This window comes from Aythya ferina (assembly GCF_964211825.1).
Source record: "Aythya ferina genome assembly, chromosome: 5".
NCBI classification, from domain to species: Eukaryota; Metazoa; Chordata; class Aves; order Anseriformes; family Anatidae; genus Aythya; species Aythya ferina.
In genome coordinates, this window is record NC_140301.1 from 46,352,614 (window position 1) to 46,372,324 (window position 19,711).

General features: G+C 42.7%; 1 protein-coding gene across 1 annotated transcript; it reads left to right on the top strand.

Annotated features, from left to right (window-relative positions):
* The first annotated feature begins 1,522 nt into the window (after positions 1 to 1,522).
* CDHR5 (cadherin related family member 5) lies at positions 1,523 to 16,916 on the top strand. The gene is made up of 14 exons (XM_084522697.1): positions 1,523 to 1,732; positions 1,952 to 2,130; positions 3,003 to 3,053; positions 3,397 to 3,489; positions 3,612 to 3,710; positions 4,496 to 4,606; positions 4,958 to 5,134; positions 5,537 to 5,627; positions 6,937 to 7,034; positions 7,820 to 8,026; positions 8,438 to 8,554; positions 10,064 to 10,136; positions 13,140 to 13,291; positions 14,421 to 16,916. The coding sequence occupies exons 1-14, from the start codon at positions 1,654 to 1,656 to the stop codon at positions 14,955 to 14,957; spliced, it is 2,064 nt and encodes a 687-aa protein (XP_084378823.1). The 5' UTR covers positions 1,523 to 1,653; the 3' UTR covers positions 14,958 to 16,916.
* Positions 16,917 to 19,711: the final 2,795 nt, after the last annotated feature.

The following is a 19,711-nucleotide window of genomic DNA, read 5'->3' on the forward strand; positions in this document are numbered from 1 at the left end:
ATCTTTGCTCCACATATGAGGTTTTCTGTCGGTAGATGCTCCTGTTACTGGATACATCAATGCATCATCCCCCAGTCCCCACCTGATAAACATCAGGACTTTAATTCTCAGCAGATTCTTCCTCAGAAAATGGTAGGTTTTTGATAAAAGGAAAGACATTCCTTTTGCAAAGTAATGCACACCTGCCCCTGGCAGCACTGATGATGTGCATGCCAGCAGCTGAGAACACATGTGAAACAACAGGTACAGAAGAAGCCTTATAGATAAATCAGACTGGCATCAAGTCATCTTGCTCTGAAAGAAAGACTTATCATAAAGAAATAAGACTTTGCTCAGGGAGGAGAGAGATTGAGGCACAGTTATTCCATTTGTCTCTTTTTGTCCACCTGGCAACAAGGGCTCCCTTCTCTGCAGCACTTTCTGGCCATGCTCTGTGAAATAAAATAAAACAGAAAAATGGTGACTAATCCCCTCAATTTAAATATAGGGAAATGAAGGAAAAAAAAAAAAAAAAAAAAAAAAAAAAAAGCTTAAACAGTTTGGGCAAAGTCCAGCTTATGTAAACAATAGCACAGTAAGGCACTAAGCCACTGCTTGGTGCTTTCTGCATGGTGCCACTCCTACTTTCAACCCCTTCTTTTTTTTTCATGATAAAATCAGACTGTCTGAGAAAGTGATGGGACCACTGCTAAGGTCCTACTCTCTTAAACCAGTCCAGACTTTTGTCATCTTCAACCAACAGACCCTCTGAAAAGATTTGCTCCTGTACTGGGCAAAATTCTGGTTAAGAATCATATGCCTATGCCCCTTCAGGTCTTGACATGTTGTTTGACAAGAAGAAGTGAAAGAAGAAGCACCCCAAGGCCAGCTCTCAGCTATCCTCAAACATTTCAGCTGGTAGGGACACTCTGAGAGAGAACAAAACAAAACAAAACAAAACAAAACAAAATAAAATAAAATAAAATCTTGTGGAAACAACAGGTCCAAGCCATAGAACAAGCAGGAAAACCCAACTTCTTGGCTCCTCCAGAGCTGCCATCTCAACCCAACAACAACATGACAAACTGAAACTAGAAGAGAGAAACCAGAGGAAAGCAAAACCTGTTATAAAGGGGGACATAGGCCATGCAGAAGAAGTCTGGATAAAGTAAGTAAGCACGTTGGGGCTGTATTAGTATTATTACGACTTGTTTCAATAAGAAATCTGGCCAAAATAGACAATATCTCTGGCACGTAAGAAAAATAGATTTCACCACTTCTACCCCAACAGGAAAGTCTGGAGTATACAGACAACTTCTGAATTGTCAGCTCTCATATTCTTTCTTGCTAATGCTTGTCTCAGGGAACTTGGGTCTGAGTTCTAAAATGCTTCAAATATTCCCTTGTTGCTAAAGAGAGTTTAAAGGAGGAAAGACTCAGGAACAAAGTAGTAATGGGAATTTATGCATTATCATGTTCTGTGACCAGTTAATGTCTTATAAGTCATCCAATGAGGCAAAGAGGCAAAGGTTGAACTCGAGCAATCCATTCCAGCCAGCCAATGTTTTTTGCCTTCATGAAGCAGTTCATGCGGGAGACAGCACTGGGAGAAACCGGGAGAGAAGAGGATCAGCTTAATTAGAAACGTATTTCTTCAATGACTAGCAGCTCACCATGGATGTTTCTCACCTGCTTCTCACTTCTGTGCTCTTTCTACTGCCCTTCATAGCACAAGTTTCAGCACAACAACCAGGTAAGTTGTCGCAGGAGGTCTGTGACCACAGGATAATAATCCCTGTGGCACCAGCTTGTACCATTGCAGCTGGCAAAGGATTTTTACAGTCTTATTTTAAGACAGCTTTGTTCAAGAGCTTTCTCTTCAATGGTAACCAGCGGGGTCTCATGTCTCACGCAATTGTGTCACAACATGAATACCTGGGCAAATTTGTATCTCATTTGTGTGTTTTTCCAGGATGTTCCATCTCTAACAATAAACCAAGCGTTGAAGAAAATAACCCTCCTGGATACAATGTGACCACTATCAATTTGGAAGCAGGTTTCACTGCAATGATTGATTCTTCCTCACCAGATGGCAATTATTTTACCATCGAGGGGTCTCAGCTGCAGCTGGTCAAAAGTGTGGACTATGAGGTAAGCTTTTAGCTGGCAGGCTGTAAGGATGAGACAGATAATGCTGGGAAGCAGTGGGCTTCAAGCTGGGGTCTTGGACTTCCAGGGATTTGTAGTCTGTGTATAAAGTATCTAGGAAATATCTTCACTGTGCTTTAGTTCGCTACTAGGGAGATCAGCCCTTGCACAGACAGAGGGCAGGGAGGAGGGGGTTGCATTGTATGCCTGCTGTCACCTTCCTTCAACGAATCTGTATGAATTAAAGCAAGGTGGAGGTTTAAAACCAGAAGTCTGACAACTGTGGTGTTCAGAGCTCTCCAGGATGCATGTAGAATGATCCTTATTTGCATGTATAAAATACAGTGCTGAGCAGTGAGGTAATCTTATGTTGAGCATAAAAGCAGTATAAAAGGTCAATGTGTTCAGTTAGGTCACAGCTAAATTACTTTACCTACCTACCTTCTGCATTCAGCCACAAGTGTCCTTAAACTGCCATTCCCCAAATGTAGAATCCCACATTTGCATGAGGAACAGCAGACAGAGGCAATGCTGCACTTGGTGCATGACATATTTCTGTTTCATTCAATTTAAAAAGAAATCCGTTTGAACTTTCCTTAAGTGGGACAAAATGGTTGATTAGCTCTACCACCAGGTTACGGGAATCACAAAGAAAGAAGATGGTGAATCAGTCAGTTTTGACCCCAGTAAAGCAAGGGCCCAGCACTGATGGATGGCTGCAAAAGAAAGAAAAGAAATGTTAGGTATGCCCAAAACCAAGATAAAGCCCTTCTGATTCTGCAATGCATGCATTTGTCTCATTTACTTCAGAAAAAGTATATTCAGTATATTTTGGCTTGTTTCTAAAATGGCTCTGGTTTTGTTTTTCCATACAGAATGATACCGTGCTGATAGTGTTTGTGGCTTGCCAGGACACTTCTGGGCAGGTGAGTGCTCTTCCAAACACTTTGTTTTCTTACAAGGTATTGCAAGGAAGCACTTTCCTTGTTTCTTCCTAACCCACAGACCAGGGTTAAGAGCCATCCTTTTCCTTCCAGGCATACACAGTCCTCTAACAGTCAAAGAAAGAGCACTCAAGGCTCTGTGAATAGGGAGATGTGGGAGCAAGCTACAAATCTCACACCCTGTGGGCTGTCTGCAAAACCCAGCCCTGTTCAGCACCCACCAGCTGTGCTTCTCAAACCTTCCTCTCCATCACTCTGCAAACTGGGATCAACCCCTAACAATCTTACCTTTGTGTTTGATTCTCTCATTTTACCATTTCTACAGAAAGACATTTTGGAAATTATTGTGACCATTATCAATCTGAATGATAACACCCCAGTGTTTAAGCAAACGAATTTCACCATAACTGTTCCTGAGGTAAGAGTTTCACATAAATGAAGAGGGCACTGGGTCAAACAGTGCTATGGGACTAAGGAATAATTACCAGAGAGAGGTCTTCAGCCAATTTCACAGAGAAAATAACCACAACTTTGTTTCAGGACACAAAAGTGAATGCAACCATTATAGCCCGTGAAGATTTAAGTGCTAGTGATGCTGATCTGGACATCATCTATTATGAACTAAATTCAACAGTGCAGGTGAGCATCTTTCTTTGGGGAGAAAAAAAAAAAAGCGAGAGAGAAGTCTTTGTGATGAAGTCTTCAGACGAGCCCCAGCTTTGAGGCTAAGGGATCATTGTATTGCATTTGGCTCCACAACACCTTCTGGAAGAGGTGTTTCATAAGTAAAAGCTTTTTGTTAAGTAAGCTTTTTGTTAAGTACAAGCATTGGTTTGGCTAGCAGATTGGAGCAATTGGTATTTCTGGTATTGAACTCTTCTAGTGCTCACACCTTTATTACATTATACAGACCACACTTTCATCTGGGATATTCTGAACCATATGATCCAGGGAAGTCATGCTGGGATGGTCTGTAAACATACCAGGAGAGACCTTTGCACCTTACAGAGTTCAGAATTGCACTGAGTCAGATAGGGGAAAAAAAGGAGTTATTGTCTCTTTGTCTACAGTGCCTATACAGAGTGGAGATATGAGTTGCCCAAAATCACTGAAGAAGTCTTTGTCAAAGCCGAAGGCAGGCCTGACTCTCCCCAGGTGCTAGTTTAGTGCCTTTTTTTTTTTTTTTTTTTTTTTTTTTTTGCTCGATCTTAAGGGGTTTGCTTGATAAAGTGAGAAACAAATTGTAAGTACAGTTAGACTGATGCCAGGCTAGACTGGAAATCTGGAAAGGTCTGCTAGAAGTAAAAATAAAAAATAAAAAAAAAATGTGGGATGACAAACACAGCAATGAGCAGTATTTTCAACATGTCTGTGATCAAGTATGCTAATAAAGCTTTTCCACTTATTTATTTATTCTTCCCTAGGACACCACCAATTATTTTGCCATAAAAGGAATCAATAATCCTGAAATATATTTGCAAAAACAATTAGATTACGATAAACTTAAGTCAACAACATTGATCTTGTATGCAAGGGTAAGTTCTTTATGCAGAACAAAATGCCTCATATGCCACAACGTCTCTTAACTAGAGGGCAAATCTGAACAGGAGATCTCTGGGGTGGCAAGAGGGAGGGTGGATACTGGAGGCAGTTGATTTGGAGCAGCTTTCTACCCTCCATAACCACACTGACTGCATCCAGAGTAGCATTCAGTCCACCGGTGTCAGCAGATAATTAACTGCTTTCGCTAATTTCATATAAACTGTCTCTCCTCAGAGAGAATGGAGTTAAAACAGCTAAAAGACCCTGGGTCACTGGCTTTTGCAGGCAGGTCCTTTTGGCAATAAAACTTGCAGTTTACAAATATGCTTTGCTTCTGGATACAGGACAGGCCTGTGAGCAGCAAGGAAACCACTCACACAGCTACTGCAACAATAAACATAATTATTGAGCAAGCTGACACCAAACCACCCTGGTTCCTACCCTGTAGCTTCATTGACGAGGACAAAAGCATTTGCATCAGCAGCCCCTATTCTGGAAGAGTCAATATATCCGAGATGTCGGTAAGCAGGCATGACCAAACTGTAGCCCTGATGCTATTTTCTTGGTAGTGGGTAGTGCCTAATAATTTTCTAGAGATTGTGCTGGTCTCCGGACATAAATGCAGATAATTCAGCATGACAAGGAGTCTTAATCATCCTGGAAAGTGGAAGTTCCCTCACTCAGAGGAGCACTGCTTGTCCTTGTTCCTACATCATGTTGCAGGAGAGGCAAGAGAAGGAAAACTCTTTGCTGAAGGCCTTCTCACCTCTCCCCTGTTACATCCATCCCCCATAATATATAATATAATATACAACAAATGGCATTCTCACAGTTTGAACCAGCAGAGCCATGATGGGATGGGAGAGTGCTAATAGCATTTGGTGCTGTAGTGTGCTGTGTAACACCTTGCCTTTCTATTGCAGAAAGAACCACTCACCCTGGATCCAGGGCCCATCTATGCTAAAGATCCGGACTACACTATAAATGAAAAAATTGTGTACAGTATAATTGGTGGTGAGTAGAACTTGTCACCTTCTCCAAGCAGCCTTACTTGTACATTCCTACATTATCTGCTGCCAAGAGGGGATGCCCTGCACAGCACTTGAGAATTGAGGGCCTGGAGATTTGCCCCTCTATTTCTGCCCCAAAATTATTAGATACACAGAACATTGTGGATTAAGTAGAAGAAACAGGCTGTACAAAAAGGGAGAGGAAGAGAATTGCAGACCCATAAGCCAAGCTCCATGAAGTCTGTTTCAGAAAGATTTTTGTTTTGGGGGGGGCGTGGGGAGGAGAATGACGTGTTTTATCTTTAAGAATTTAGACCTGATTTTGCCAGTCTGGTCACACCGCTTTCATAGTCTTTGAGCTGAACCTAAAAACTCTCGCATCATCAGCATCATTTTCATTTATCACCAGAAATAATGCTCTTATTCCACTGTGCATTGCCACTGTCTAATCTGTCCTGTTTTAACCTTGATTTCAAAAAGTTTACTTGAATATAGTGAACTGATTGCCCAATCATTGACTGGGAGACTGGGCCACCTTCTCATTCAAAGGATTATTATTATTATTATTATTATTATTATTATTATTATTATTATTATTAACAGTGAGTTCTTGATTAATGATCAAGGCAAAGGCAGATCATATTGGTCAGGTGGAGTGATCAGTTGTTCATCTCTCTTATTTGTTCTACATGGCACCATATCTGTGAATATACTCCTGACAATAGAGATGCTAAAGAACCTCAAATTCCACTGGCATTTTGGAGGTAGTGTGACCTCAGTCCCCCACAGTAAAAAGGGAACCCCATACCGAGGACCCTTGTCTAAATAAAGCCCACATTATCTCAAAGTGAGGAAAATAAGCAAAAAATTGAACATATATTTTAATGTATATCCAACATAGATGGTTTTATGACTCAAAGACAGATGGCTCATGTAGGAGGTTGATTTCTACCACTACATCAATACGAGAAGGTCTCTGTGTCTAGGCTCCTTTTGTAGGCAGCAGAGAAAAATAAGTGTTTCCAGAGCTGAATGCAGCTTATGTTGAGGCCAATGTCCATGAGTCAGATAAACAATGCACTAAGATGTCCCTTTCTCTTTACAGCCTAGGTAACAAGGTCAGGTAGAGATGTCTGCCTGGTAGATGCCTAGAGCTGTTTAAGATGAACCCCCACCCAACAAGGTGGGAGAGGCAAGGACAATGGCATCATTGCCTGGGGGTTGTTGTCACCAATACGTGGAAAAATGAGCAACGAGTTCCAAGTCCCTTTATGAAGGTATCCAGTGTTTTAATAGTCTTTCCATTTCTTTAGGGAATGTGGATAATACATTCTCAGTAGATGCGGACACAGGAAATCTAACTATGAACAAAGGAGCTACTTCTCCAGACTCGTACCTACTGCAGGTCATGGTAAGTCTGATGGTATTGCATTCAGCCATCCAGCATAGCTGGCCTTCTAGGGAGCATCAGTCTTGCTGTGCCAGGAGTCAATTACATTAATAATGAAAGATAACTTGTTCACATCCTTTATTTTGGAAGTATTTAGACCAAGTTTTTGAGCAGTATCTTATACGAATTTACATGCAAAACCCTTGCAGGATTTGAGGCATTTTCTCTTATGTGTGGGTAGCACCATCAAAGCAAGTTAACTTAGCAAGTCTCTCCTGCTGAGTTCGAAGTATAGATGAACATAACTGGAAGGCTTTCTGTAGGGGAGCTTGTCTTAAAGTAGCTAAAGTATATCACTCCTAGAAACAAGCTCCTCTTTTGGTTACACAAAGCACTCCCTGCACCCAGAAAGATGTGGACTCTTAGATAGTAACAGAACTGCCCCAATCCCTCGTGAATTTGAACAGTCTCTGTCTGCGGGTGTTGGAATCCTACTGCTTTGTGCTTGGGCATGACAATTTGTCCAGAGCTGACCTTTATTAAGAGCCACATCTAGATTCTAGGGCTAGACCAAGATACTGTGGATGGCCAACTGCAGAAGCAAGCAAAGGCACACGGACCCCAAAACATAACGTCCCCTGTGACAGGCCTGGCCCAAAGCTCACTGAAAATGATGGAAAGAACCCTGTGTTAGAACACATTTTGGTCCAAACCTAACCTCTTATGTCTTGTCACTAACAGGAAAAGACTAACATTTCTCTTTCTCTCTCTCTCTCTGTCTTTCTCCTGTGTATGTGTGTCTCCAGGCCACCCAAGTCAACAACAAACAGAAATACTCTGTAGTCAGTGTGGAGATTAAGGTCATCAATAAAAGTGACCATGCACCATCCTTTGGTTTCAGTACCTACACAGGAATAGTATTTGTTGGTGCGGCCCCAAAAAGCCTTGTCTTCCAAGTTCAGGATCCTTCAAGTCCCCTGATGATAAAAGCAGAAGATGAGGACTACCCTGAAGTAAGAAACCGAAAATGCACTGAATTCTTCCTTACTGCTTCAGTCTTAAAGCAGGATAAGAAAACATAATGAAGGGGAGGTGGGGAGAGACAAATGCTAGCTTTCCTCTACTGTCCCAAATTATATTTATCTGGGACTTTTACATAGATCAGAATCATTTACAGTATGGCAGATAAGATTGGGGTTTTTTATTTTTTTTGGGGGGGGGGCAAAACTTTTAGTATACACTCTTAAACTCAGAGCAAGAGGGTGAATACACCCGAGTTCAAACTTCCTTTAGTTCATGTTTATTTACTGCACTATACACCCATTAATACTTCAAGCATATTTGACAAGTCCTGCTGACAGGTTGTTACAAAGATGCATGCAAAGCACTGTGTAGTTTAATCATTCACTTTTCTGGCTTTTCAGAAATTCAACCCAAACATTGAATACTATATAAAAAACAGCACTAACTTCGTTGCAACCAGAGATGGACTCATCCTGACCAATGTCGATCTGCTGTCACCAGAGACTGTAATCATGGAGGTAGGACAACTTCATATTTTGCCAGGGTTGTGGAAGGAAGGGTTTTCTGACAGAGAAGCACCAAGGGTGGAATTCCATTAGATGTGGAATATAATGAAAGGACAGTCCCTTCCTAATGAAAGGACAGCCCCAACCATTTGTATCACAAATGTACAGGGATGGAGGGAGATGTAGTGGTAGTAAATGCACTCTGCATGACATACATGTAAGCTACCATCTGGTGCTAGCTGAAAAAATGTTTCCTCTGTCCTCCTGTGGAAAATATCATTGGAGACAAGCAAAAGGTCAACTGGGGAGATTTTAGGACCCTTGTCCCACAGTCTGGTTTGGACTAAAAGATAAATAAATAAAACAGAAAATATAAAATCTAAATTAATCCCCCAATTTCTACCCAAAAAGAGAAACCTACCAGATTTTTTTTTTTTAATTATTTCCCCTCCCCCATACATACCATGTAAGAGATATTGCAGACTTCATAGGTACAGAACAGAAGCTGCTTAAGATTTTTCTGAGGGAGGAAATACTGTGCCAAGGCTGAGTCCAGAGGAGGACTCCTAAGATGATCAGAGGACTGGAGCTCCTGTTGTACGAGGACAGACGGGGAGAGCTGGGCATGTTTAGCCTGGAAAAGAGAAGACTGAGGGGAGACCTCATCAATGTGTATAAATATTTGAGGTCAGGGTGTTAAGAGTATGAAACCAGTCTCTTTTCAGTTGAGGCCAGCGATAGGATGAGAAGCAATGGGTAAAAAATGAAGCACGGGAGGTTCCATCTGAATATGAGAGGACACTTCTGTACTGTGAGGGTGACAGAGCACTGGGACAGGTTGCCCAGAGAGGTTGTGGAGTCTCCTTCTCTGGAGATTTTCAAAACCCACTTGGATGCAATTCTGTGTACCATATGTTAGGTGACCCTGCTGGGCAGGGAGGTTGGACTCAATGTTCTTCAGAGGTCCCTTCCAACCTCAGCCATTCTGTGATTCTGTAAATCCAGTACTTTTTTTTTGCTCAGATCAAGACAATCACAGAAGCAGTTAATAATTCTAGACTTTCTAAGAAGAACATATTCATGTTGCCCACCTGCCTGTCAGTGCCAAATGGCAATGCTAAAGCTTGCCTGGCACAATACCATGTCCTCTGGAGCTATCTGACACAGCTTGACTACAGCAATATTTTAGCTACATGGACAGCTGTTTGCAGGGTAAAAAGGTGTGCCAACATCATGCTGCTGCTGCCCCCCACTACCTCATTGCCTGTGTGCAGCATTGCACTGTACTGCAAAGCTTTTTACAAATGATGAATGTGGTTTTGGCTGAGGAAAGGGACTTTTCAGAACTCTTCTTCTGTGACCAGACTGCCCCTGCTACAATGCAAGGATATTAGGGTTATTTTGAAGACATGGCAAGGATTTGGATGAGGTACTTTGTCCCCAAAGGGTCTACCATTTCCCTTGAGAGAAAGATATAAATCTAGAAAGTCTCTAAACTATCTCTTCCCCATGTTCACCCAGGCTGTTGCAAAAGATACAGTGAGTCTGCAGGAGGCGAGCACCATCATCGTGGTGGAGATTGTCTTTACTGCAGGTAGGCTGGGTATCTCTTGGTTTTCTGGTACAGTGAGGTGACTGGGGAGTCTTTTCCACTTTCATGGACAAACTGGCAATGATAGGTCACATAATGAAGTCTGTGGGCCTGGGCTAAGGCCAACCCTATATCTACTGGAGGTCCTATGGTGGCTATGACAGAGAAAATGCTCAAAAGACATCCTTAGGATATGGTCACCACGTGACTCAGATGAACTTTTGAGGCTTTAAGCAGTGCTTTGTGATGTAGCATCTCTTCTTTTTATTCCAAAATTAAATCTGTAGTTGCTTCATAGTGTTTTGTGAGTCAAAAATTACCCAGAATGTCAGAGGAGGATTGCCCTGACACCTTGGTACATCTTTGTTCCTTTTTTTGACTGAAAATAGAGAAAACTGCAGCATAATTTCCTGTCTTATGAAGGAGCAGACAGAAGTTGGCGCACCCCCACAAATCCAGGCTTCCTCATGAGCCTTGGCATTTTCTGCTCAGGTCAGGACAAATTCTTATACTCCAAGGTTTTAAGGCCTTTCCCGGAAAAATGACCCATGAGAAATGATAGACATGAGGCTACACACATAACCCTCCAGCTATCATTTGGATTTGCTGAGGTAAAAATAGCCTACTCTTCTGTACTTAGAAATTTCTCTTATAAATCAGTTAGGTTTGAGGCATATGAAGCTTTTTACACTCTGAATAGAGAGGAATCAGTTATGTGCATTTTCACATCAGGGCAGGTAGATCATGCCCAGACTTCACTGACTTCAACCTGATGTGTGCTTGAATGCCCCAGTTGGACTTTTCAATTACTTCATCCTCAGAGCCACCACCATTGTGAGGATTACTGGAGGATGAAAACAGTGGGATCCTGGGTGTAAATTTGGTTTCCCTGATGTTAGTGTCACTTCACAGTTGAAAACACCGTCTGCGTTAAAATCACCTAAGCACAACTTTAGGTGACACAGTCCAGCTCAGCAGGCGGCTAGCTCAGGTGTCAGTACAGCAAGGTGTTAATGCTCCAAGCAGATGTACCAACAGGTGACTGCATCTTTTACATGTTACACTTGCTATTTAAACCCCACAAAATAATGATGCTGGTGACTATACAATGAAGTAGAGGGAAATTACACTGAATGGTTCAGAGCCTGTGAGGGGATTTGTGCTTTTTTCTGTACTACAGCTAGCATGCAGGAATGGCTCAAATAAGGATGAGATTAACATTTGCCTGGCCAAACAGTAGGTTATTTAACCCTCAGCTCAAATAGGTGATGTTAAGGAGTGTGTGTGCAATAGGTTAGAGGGTGCTTTACTAAGTGTCACAATATCCATTGGGAAAAAAAGAGTTCTTTTCAGTATGCCTTCTTTCCGAGAAGTGGTGACTGTACAGTGACCTCTGGTTTCTGAGACATTGGTGCCAGAGTCAGCCTACGTGGATTTCAGCATGAGTCATCCCACCAAGCTGAGCTAGCTTTGATGGAGGCACTGTGTGCTGCACAGCACAGAAGGAGTTAAGGGCGGTGGAGCTTCACATCAGCTCTGTGGGCTGTGGCTCCCTGGGAGACATGATTTAGAAGTGAAAATTCTCTGACGTCCTAAAGCCTCACCAGTGTATTAATGATAAACTGAGGGTGCAATAAAATGCAGAGAGGGTACTCAGAGTTCGTTGTCATAAACAGATCAGCAGGAGAAGAAAATTGTGTTTCATTAATCATTAAACATTAAAGAGATTAATTTACATTACAACATGAAGCCAAAAAAATTAAAAACAAAGAATCCCACTGACAACAACAAGTACAGCTGATTAGCCCTGAAGAAGTTACTGTCTCTCCACTGTAATGTTGATCTCCATACAAATATGCTTACGCTGCCCGGTGGCTGAAAGCATATGCAGTTCCTGAGGAGGTTGATATGTGTTGCTACAGCTACAGAGAGGGCACAAAAGGGTTTTCTGTCTTGGGGACCTTCTAATGTTTTTCCTTCCCACATCCTGATGAAGCTGAGATATATCCTGGGGAACAGCAAGTATTGGGCAGAGATGAGAGACCCCAGTTGACGCAGGGTGGGCAGTGCTGAGTTTCTCCAAGCTGCTGCTTGAATAGTGCCCATGTGTCCATCACTCCTGTTAGAGTCACTAACTAAAAAGAGTCACTAAAAGTCTGCTATGTGAGAAAAAGTATGTGTCCTAGGGAGCTGTGAGACTACTTGTCTTCTCCTGGAGGTGAAAGGGACTCTGTCACAAAGAGCCTGATAGGTCTAGTATGGGGACAGGAATCAGTTTCAAGAAGAAAATTACAATAACAAATTCAGCAAAAATCCTTCCAACAAACACCTTCATGACATAATCCCTTTCGTTGGCCATAAACATGGTTCCTAGTACCTTTGCACTTACCAGCATAACCAAGATATTATTGTACCCTCATCTGTTAATATACAAAGAAGTCAGACCTGACCTGGCTGGTCATATTGATGCCAGAGTCAATTCCTCTCCTTCCAAGGAGCACATTGTTTTTTCTACTTTTATTTCCTGTTCTAACATGCTCATTAGTATCAGAGGTGAAGTTCCGCATTAAAGAAAGCTTTACATTTTCACATACATATTTACAAACATACCTCATATTTGCATGCTGGTGGAAATGGGTGAAGTGGGAACAGACAAGATTGACCTAGCTCTACTTCTGCTTGCCTAATACAGTCATGTACATATTTGTTTAAATAAACCATAGGGTAAACATCATAGTCTAGTAAATAGATGTTATTTCCACTTTATGTAACTTCTTGCAAGCTATAATATTCTGTGAGTGGCCACTTTAATAGAAACCTCTGCTTCTAGGACAGAAAATGAATGGCCTGCTATGACATTAAATATATCACTGCCACATTCTACTGCACAGGGTGCTTCTTTGCCCTTCAAAAACTGTTCAGAGCTTTGCTCACAATGAAGTGTTGTGCTTAAAAGCTCGTTGCCATTTTTAGACTTTGTAACATTGGTTTGCTCTTTTTTTGTAGATGAAATCACCTCTGATAAGTTATACACTGCACAGGATATGGGTATCTTAGGTGGTATCTTAGCAGCACTGTTGCTGATTACCTTAATCTTCCTTGGACTGATGATATACAAACATTATGGGAATACGGTCAAATTCCTAATAAATAAAAAGGTAAGTCACTTGTTTGTACCTGATTCACATTAAGAATTTCTTAGAGGTAGTAGGTAGGACCTGAGGAAGACTTAGAGTATGGATGGGCTGTCCAAATACTACACATTTGTGCAACGGTGATGAATCATTCCTGAGACAATATTTGCAAAGGCAGTATCGCTTTGGTGATGTTTGTTATTGATCTTTTTTGTCCTCTGAGGCTGGAGCCATATGGTAGTTGAACAGACATAGTAAGGAGAGGAGCACGGCTCCACAGAGCACAAAATCTAGGATGAATGTGACACAGTCCAGAGGTGGTATCTGAGAATCATGTGCCTGTGGTATAAACCACTTCACATCCTTTCTCTATAGACAGTGGAGAGAAAGAGCACTTCTTATCCTATCCTAAAGCTTGGCCTTAGACAACCAAGTTTTGGACACCTAGGAAATGGACACCTAGGGAATTTGTCTTAACCTAATCTGAAGTGTATACGATGCATATGGCATATCCTGCTCTACTCAGTGCTTTTGTATTCTCAAATACAAAGTGTTGCCCGAATTATAGTTTGCGTAGGAACAAATGGATGCTGGCAGACAACCTTGAACACCTAAAATGCAGGAACAATGTATCTAGACAATAGACAAGCAATAACATATCTTTCATCACCAATGGTCCCAGTAATTCTCCATGGTCTCTGGGTTTTAAAGTAGTTTTGAGATTGAAAAGCTGTCCTTAAGGTCATTTGCTAGGCTAAATTCTTCACAGTAATTGCCACCTACATGTAAAGAAATAACAGCACTGTTTAACTGTTTAGGGTGTGTTGTTGCAATTGTTAAGTTTTTAATTTTTATTCTTGAAAGGAAGGGAGTGAACAAAAAAAAACCACATGCTAAAACCAAAACAAACAAACAAAACAAAACAAAACAAGCAGAAAAATGAGAGTTCCTGCCTAATAGCAGGAAATTTGACCTGGACTTGGTAGGCAGCATGTTTACTTGGTATCAGAGAACATTTTTCCACCAGCATCAAGAGGGTCCAGGGTCTTGCTTGTACATATTCAAGAAAGGCCAGATGAGTAATTTCAGTCACACACCTACATCCCATTTAATTTTCTTTCACTGCACTCACAAGATGTCTCTCCTCCTGTAGTTCTCCAAGGATTTCCCTGGGAGCTATGAGAACCAAGCTTACAATCAAGATGAACACCCAGATCTGAGTGCCAAAGAGCAGAAGAGCTCAGAAAATGGTGGTATAACTGAGCTACAGCAGCCATCGTTTTTCTTGTCCTCTTCTAAAGAAGAAATTGATGGCCTCGCAAAGACTTCCACACCTTCCACAGTCGTCTTTGACCTGGAAGAGAAAGAGGAAGAGGAAAATGAAGAGGAAGAGGTGAAAGAAGACACTAAGCATGAGAAAGAAGTAAAGTCTATCCTCAAAACAGACAGGAATGAGGGGGACCATGGCTACAAAGCCGTGTGGTTTAAGACTGATGTGGATCCAGATGCTGGAGAAAAGGTTGAAGTGATTAAGGACAATGCATCAGATTATGATGATGACAGTGATCAAGATCTGCAGGAGAATGAGGAGGAAGAAGATGACAAGGATGATCACCGCAGAGGGCCAGGGGCTGCAGAAGTGATGATTAACATGTCTCTCACAGCCTCAGAAAATAGCATTATGGTGTAATGGAAATAAGTCTGTATGCTCCCCACTGAAATTGGGGAATCTCTGCTGCTTTGCTGAGATGGAGCCCACCTTTCTGCTCGGGGCTAACTGGAATGCAGGAGGACACAGTTGCCTCTCCTGCATGCAGAGATTAAAGCCAGATTACAATTAATTTAACTTCTTAACAAGACCATGAAACACCACATGGGATTTTGGATGGGGAAAACATGTCCCATCTCTCCACCCTTCTGCCTGTTTGCCCTGGAGTCCCCTACATCACATTTCCCAAACTGGCTGCAGGAATAGCAGAGATATAGCTACACTGACTTTGAAGCAGTTAACTCAGCTCATGGTAGCAATTTAACTGCACAATCCAATGCCCTCATCTCCTCTTGGTGGGTCACTGAGCCAGCACTGACTGCTTGGCTGTTCCCTTTAGGGTGTTGCAGGTTGATGCCAGCTGCAGGGTGTAAGCCAGCGCAAGTCACTCTGACTCTGCAGTTGCTCATATGACTGCATCTAGGAGCACACATCAGGGCTTGGCTATGCTCTCTGCACCCCAGCACAAGCAACTGGCATGACATCCAAGGAGACTGGGAGCAGCAGGAGTGCCACGACAGGTCCCCCTTTTGCCAGTAAGCGGGTGTTCAAATGCTCGGGAGCTACTGTTTCTTCCATCAATGATAAGCAAGGACGGATCACATGCTCTTTCCTGAGGACTTTGCCACACATTTTTCTATGTCACAAGACAACTAATTGTGCTGTACCTTGTGGGCCAGATAAGAGCTTCTGCCAGAACCTGCCTACAAAATGCCAGGGGTATTTCCAGCTCCCAGGGATTTTGGCAGCAATAGATATCATTCTGGGGTGCTGGATGTAGGTCAGCACGTTGCTTCCCATTGTGTCCTTTGTCCAGCAGGACTCAAGGTGTCCTTTATAAAAGGGACTTCATTGTCACTGAAGGTGGAGGTCAGCATTTGCTTCCAAGTGCCTGATGTCACTGCCTTCTCTGTCCCTCACTTGTGGATGCAAGCCTCTTTGCATTCTCACCTTTCTCCATTCATGAGAAGCCCAGCAGGCTCTTTTACTGGTGAAATACAATCTTCAGGATTCACCGAGAGCTGAGCTGTAGCCTGAAAAAGGAGGTAGTTCACTGAGAGCAAGTAATCTCTGCTGTGTGTGGCTTTTGAGCCTAGGTTTGTGCTAGAAAGGCTGCTAACATGATGGACTCCTCCCTCAATCCTCCCTCATCTTTCAGCAATCTTGTCTTCAGCTGTGGTCCTGCCATCAATTCAGCAAAGATAATACTCCATTGCCTGGCAGCATGGGGAGTGGTACTTTAGTTCAGATTCACAACAGCAAATTGCTTTTCCCAGCTGGCAATCAAAAACCGGGATGTTTTCCACTGACTGAGAACATGGCAGTGTGCATTTGAATCTTCTGATCTATCAACACAAAATTTGTGCTGCTGCTGGTTTTCCACTTGGGAGCTAGCTCAGGGCAGACACGGGCTGTGGAGCACTAAACTTTCAGTAAGACAGGAAAGATAATCCTGGGTCACAAATTTATCTCACTTGCTCAGGTTAGCATAACAGCACAGAACTGTAACAGTATAAGTGTCCTTTGAGAGAAGCAACAACAACAAGTACTCCTGCCTTTGCCCTACAGGGCAAATCTCCACATTTCTTCCTTTAATCTAGATAAACCCTTAAGAGAGTGAAACCAAAATATGTCTGCCGGGATTCTCATGTACACCAAAACACAGGACAATCACTTCCAAGCAGGCTTTCATCTAGGTTTATACTTTGTTTCTGTACATCTCCCCATCCCAGTGTTGTTAGTGCTCATCTCTGTTGTCCTGTCTCTGAGGAGAGCTAACCTTGCTGTGTGTGGACTTCAGGAGTTGCACTTTTGCTGAAGGTGGAGACTGAGATATGGAAAGCTTTCGTCCTTACTGCAATAAAGCTATTTGCCCAGAAATTACAGGTGTGGTTTGACTGATAACGGAGGGTGGGGAGTGTGCCCTGTGTCTGCTTTGTAAGCACAGTACCTCCAGTAACTTAGGGTTATGTCCTGCAGAAGTTTCCCATGGGACTGTGAGAACTCTCCTGCAGATGCTGGTTGCTACTGCACCACCTTCAGCCATCAGCAAGGGTAGAGCCAAGCCTGCCCTCTGTGCTGGTGCTACCCATGGGAAGATTGTTGATGGGTGGGTGGAGCTGGAATGTTTCTACTCTGGTTCCCTCCAGGCATTTGCTTTATTCATCTCATCTGGCTAACGGTCCAAAAAATGGGCCACCAGCTTGCTGTACACCAACAATCAGCATTTGTGATGGTGTTGCAAGCAGTACTAAGTGTCCTGCTGACTAGGGATCTTTTTTTCAAGGCAGGATTGTGTCCTGGGGCAGTGGTTGACATAATCTAGCATACAAAGAACAAGGGGTGATCTCTGTGGAAGGCAAGTGGAAAACTGACGGAAGAAGCAGCTGTTGTGCTAACGAAAGAGCAAGTTCTCTCCATTGGGTGGGCAAAGGGAACAGACACAGCACTGTGTTTTCTAACACGTGGGAGTGAGAAGAGACTGCAAAGGACGAAGGAGGTTTATGAGAGGGAGCAAAGTGCAGATAAAAGCAACCTGGTCTTCAGCAGCCCCTATGCCCCATTTTTCCTGCATCTGGGACCAGTACATACCAGCTTCCATTTATTGCTACCCACAGCTCTGCAACATGGGTTACAACTGGCTGTTCCTGCTTTGGTGCGTTATTAAGGAGCCTTGAATTATTTTAGCATAATGACCTGAGAAGTGACTGACTGGCACTAGGAAGAAGTGCTGATTGACAGCTCATCTCTGTCTTTAACGAACCAGCAAAAATATTTCTGGAGAAATGTTGGCACGCATATGTATGTACTGAAAGCAAGGAACATAGGCCAGGCCCAAATCAGTCCGGGTGCACTTGGATATGGAGTACTGGCTTGGTGTCTACTGTAGCACAGCAAATTTGGCCCCACCAGCCATTACTAAAGATGATACCACCACAGTGATGGTGGGACACACATATTCATGCACTTAGAGTTACAGCAGAAATACCTCTCTCAAAGCTGCTAAAACCAGGCCCACAAAGTCCAGGTTGGCAGAGATGTTCCTCCACCTACTTAGATGGCTGGAAAAGCAGCAATGAGAACCAGTGATGGAGGGCAAGAGCTAGGTTGGTGGGGTCTGCGATCATGTTCGACCAGTTCCCCCAGTTTTAGCAAAAATTCTGAGTGGAGTGTTTTCCATGGGCATTAACAGAGACACAACTTTCCTCTCACTTTTACATTTGGAGACTGCTTTCCTGTGGATCATCCTTCTCCAACTCTTCTTTCTTCACAGCTGAAGAAAAAGAAAAAATCAAATCCTTTTCTGCTTTTCCAGAAGACTGTTTTATGATAACCTGTGAGCAATGACTGAAATAAATGGTTTCCAGCAGAATGTAGTTCCTGGTGGCTGACACAGCATAGCTGCTCCATTTCCCCCTTTTTCTGTGCCACATGATCTATTCCCGTCTCTTGGCACAGTGTTGCACTTTGCCCTCTGCTGCTGTGCTGTTTGTGCTGATGGGTACATGCATTGGCAAACTGATTTATGTGCCCTCTCGATCTGCAGTCTGTACTCATTTGTTGGTGCTTTTCTTCCTCCCATTGGTGTACTTCTCATGCTTTCAGCTTTATGTTTTGGCATGCAGTTTGAATTTGGGCATCTTCAGTTTGCTTTTCATTGTTTTTTTTGGCTTCCCTTCCTTGGCATGCAATTGGAATTCTATCAATTTGCCATTCACCTGCCAGGCTCCTTGCTGGCAGTTTGTTCCTCTGCAGCCCCAGCTGACCATTCTGTTCCTATGCAAGATTTGATGGTCTTGTTCTTTTATCCAGCAAAATTAATACTGGAAGAAAACAGAAAAAAAACAAAACAAAACAAACAGATAAGCAAACAAAAAATCCACCACCACCACAAAAACAAAACAAAACAAAAAACAAAACAAAAAAAAAAAAAACAAAAACAAAAACAGAACTCAGTGACTGTTAAGGCAAGTTACATAGCAACACTCAGGAGTGAAAACGTGTTCAAATAGTGCCATCACAAGGACAGCAAAGGCATCTGTCTTTAATTCTACACACCTTGAATTAGAAATTGGAAAGATAAGGTGCTTCTGCAGACTCCTTTCTGTACTCGACCACTCCTTCAGAGCCATTCAGTGAATTAGGGTCTCCTGTGAGCACAAATGTTTCACACCTGATGGCATACCATGAGGGTTCAGAGATCCATATTTCACCTTTCCAATTATATTGCAAAAAATCATGGCCTCAGAGATAAAGATGTATTTATTCCTGGTAAGAAGGCAAAAGAAAATCCTTCCTTTTCTTGGCATGAATTTGACATACAAAGTTAGTAACACCTTCAGTCGTGTTTCACTTGCTCATTCTCTTCCTTCTCAGTGAGATTTCAGATTTCATTTAAGAAGGTGTCTGATATTCCATGTGTGGTCAGTTCCCCAGAAAAAGCTTCTCCTGAGAGGTAGGTCAAGGATGAATTCCCTACCAGTCACCAGTTTGCACCATCATAAATCCTGGGAGATGTGGATGGTTGTGAAGTCTCCTGAAGTCTTTTTTTCCTGAGTCTAAGGGGTGTGGGACGGAGGGGTGTCCTGGCCAAAGAGGAGAGCTGGCACTGTGGGGATCCTCAGCGGTTGGTCCTGCACCTACCACGGCTGAGCAGTCCCACTAGTTGTCTGGGG

Coding starts and splice junctions, on each gene's coding strand:
- CDHR5 (XM_084522697.1), top strand. CDS start 1,654: ATGGATGTTTCTCACCTGCTTCTCACTTCTGTGCTCTTTCTACTGCCC. Junction 4,607..4,957: donor CATTGATCTTGTATGCAAGG/GTAAGTTCTTTA, acceptor TTCTGGATACAG/GACAGGCCTGTGAGCAGCAA. Junction 10,137..13,139: donor GGAGATTGTCTTTACTGCAG/GTAGGCTGGGTA, acceptor CTTTTTTTGTAG/ATGAAATCACCTCTGATAAG.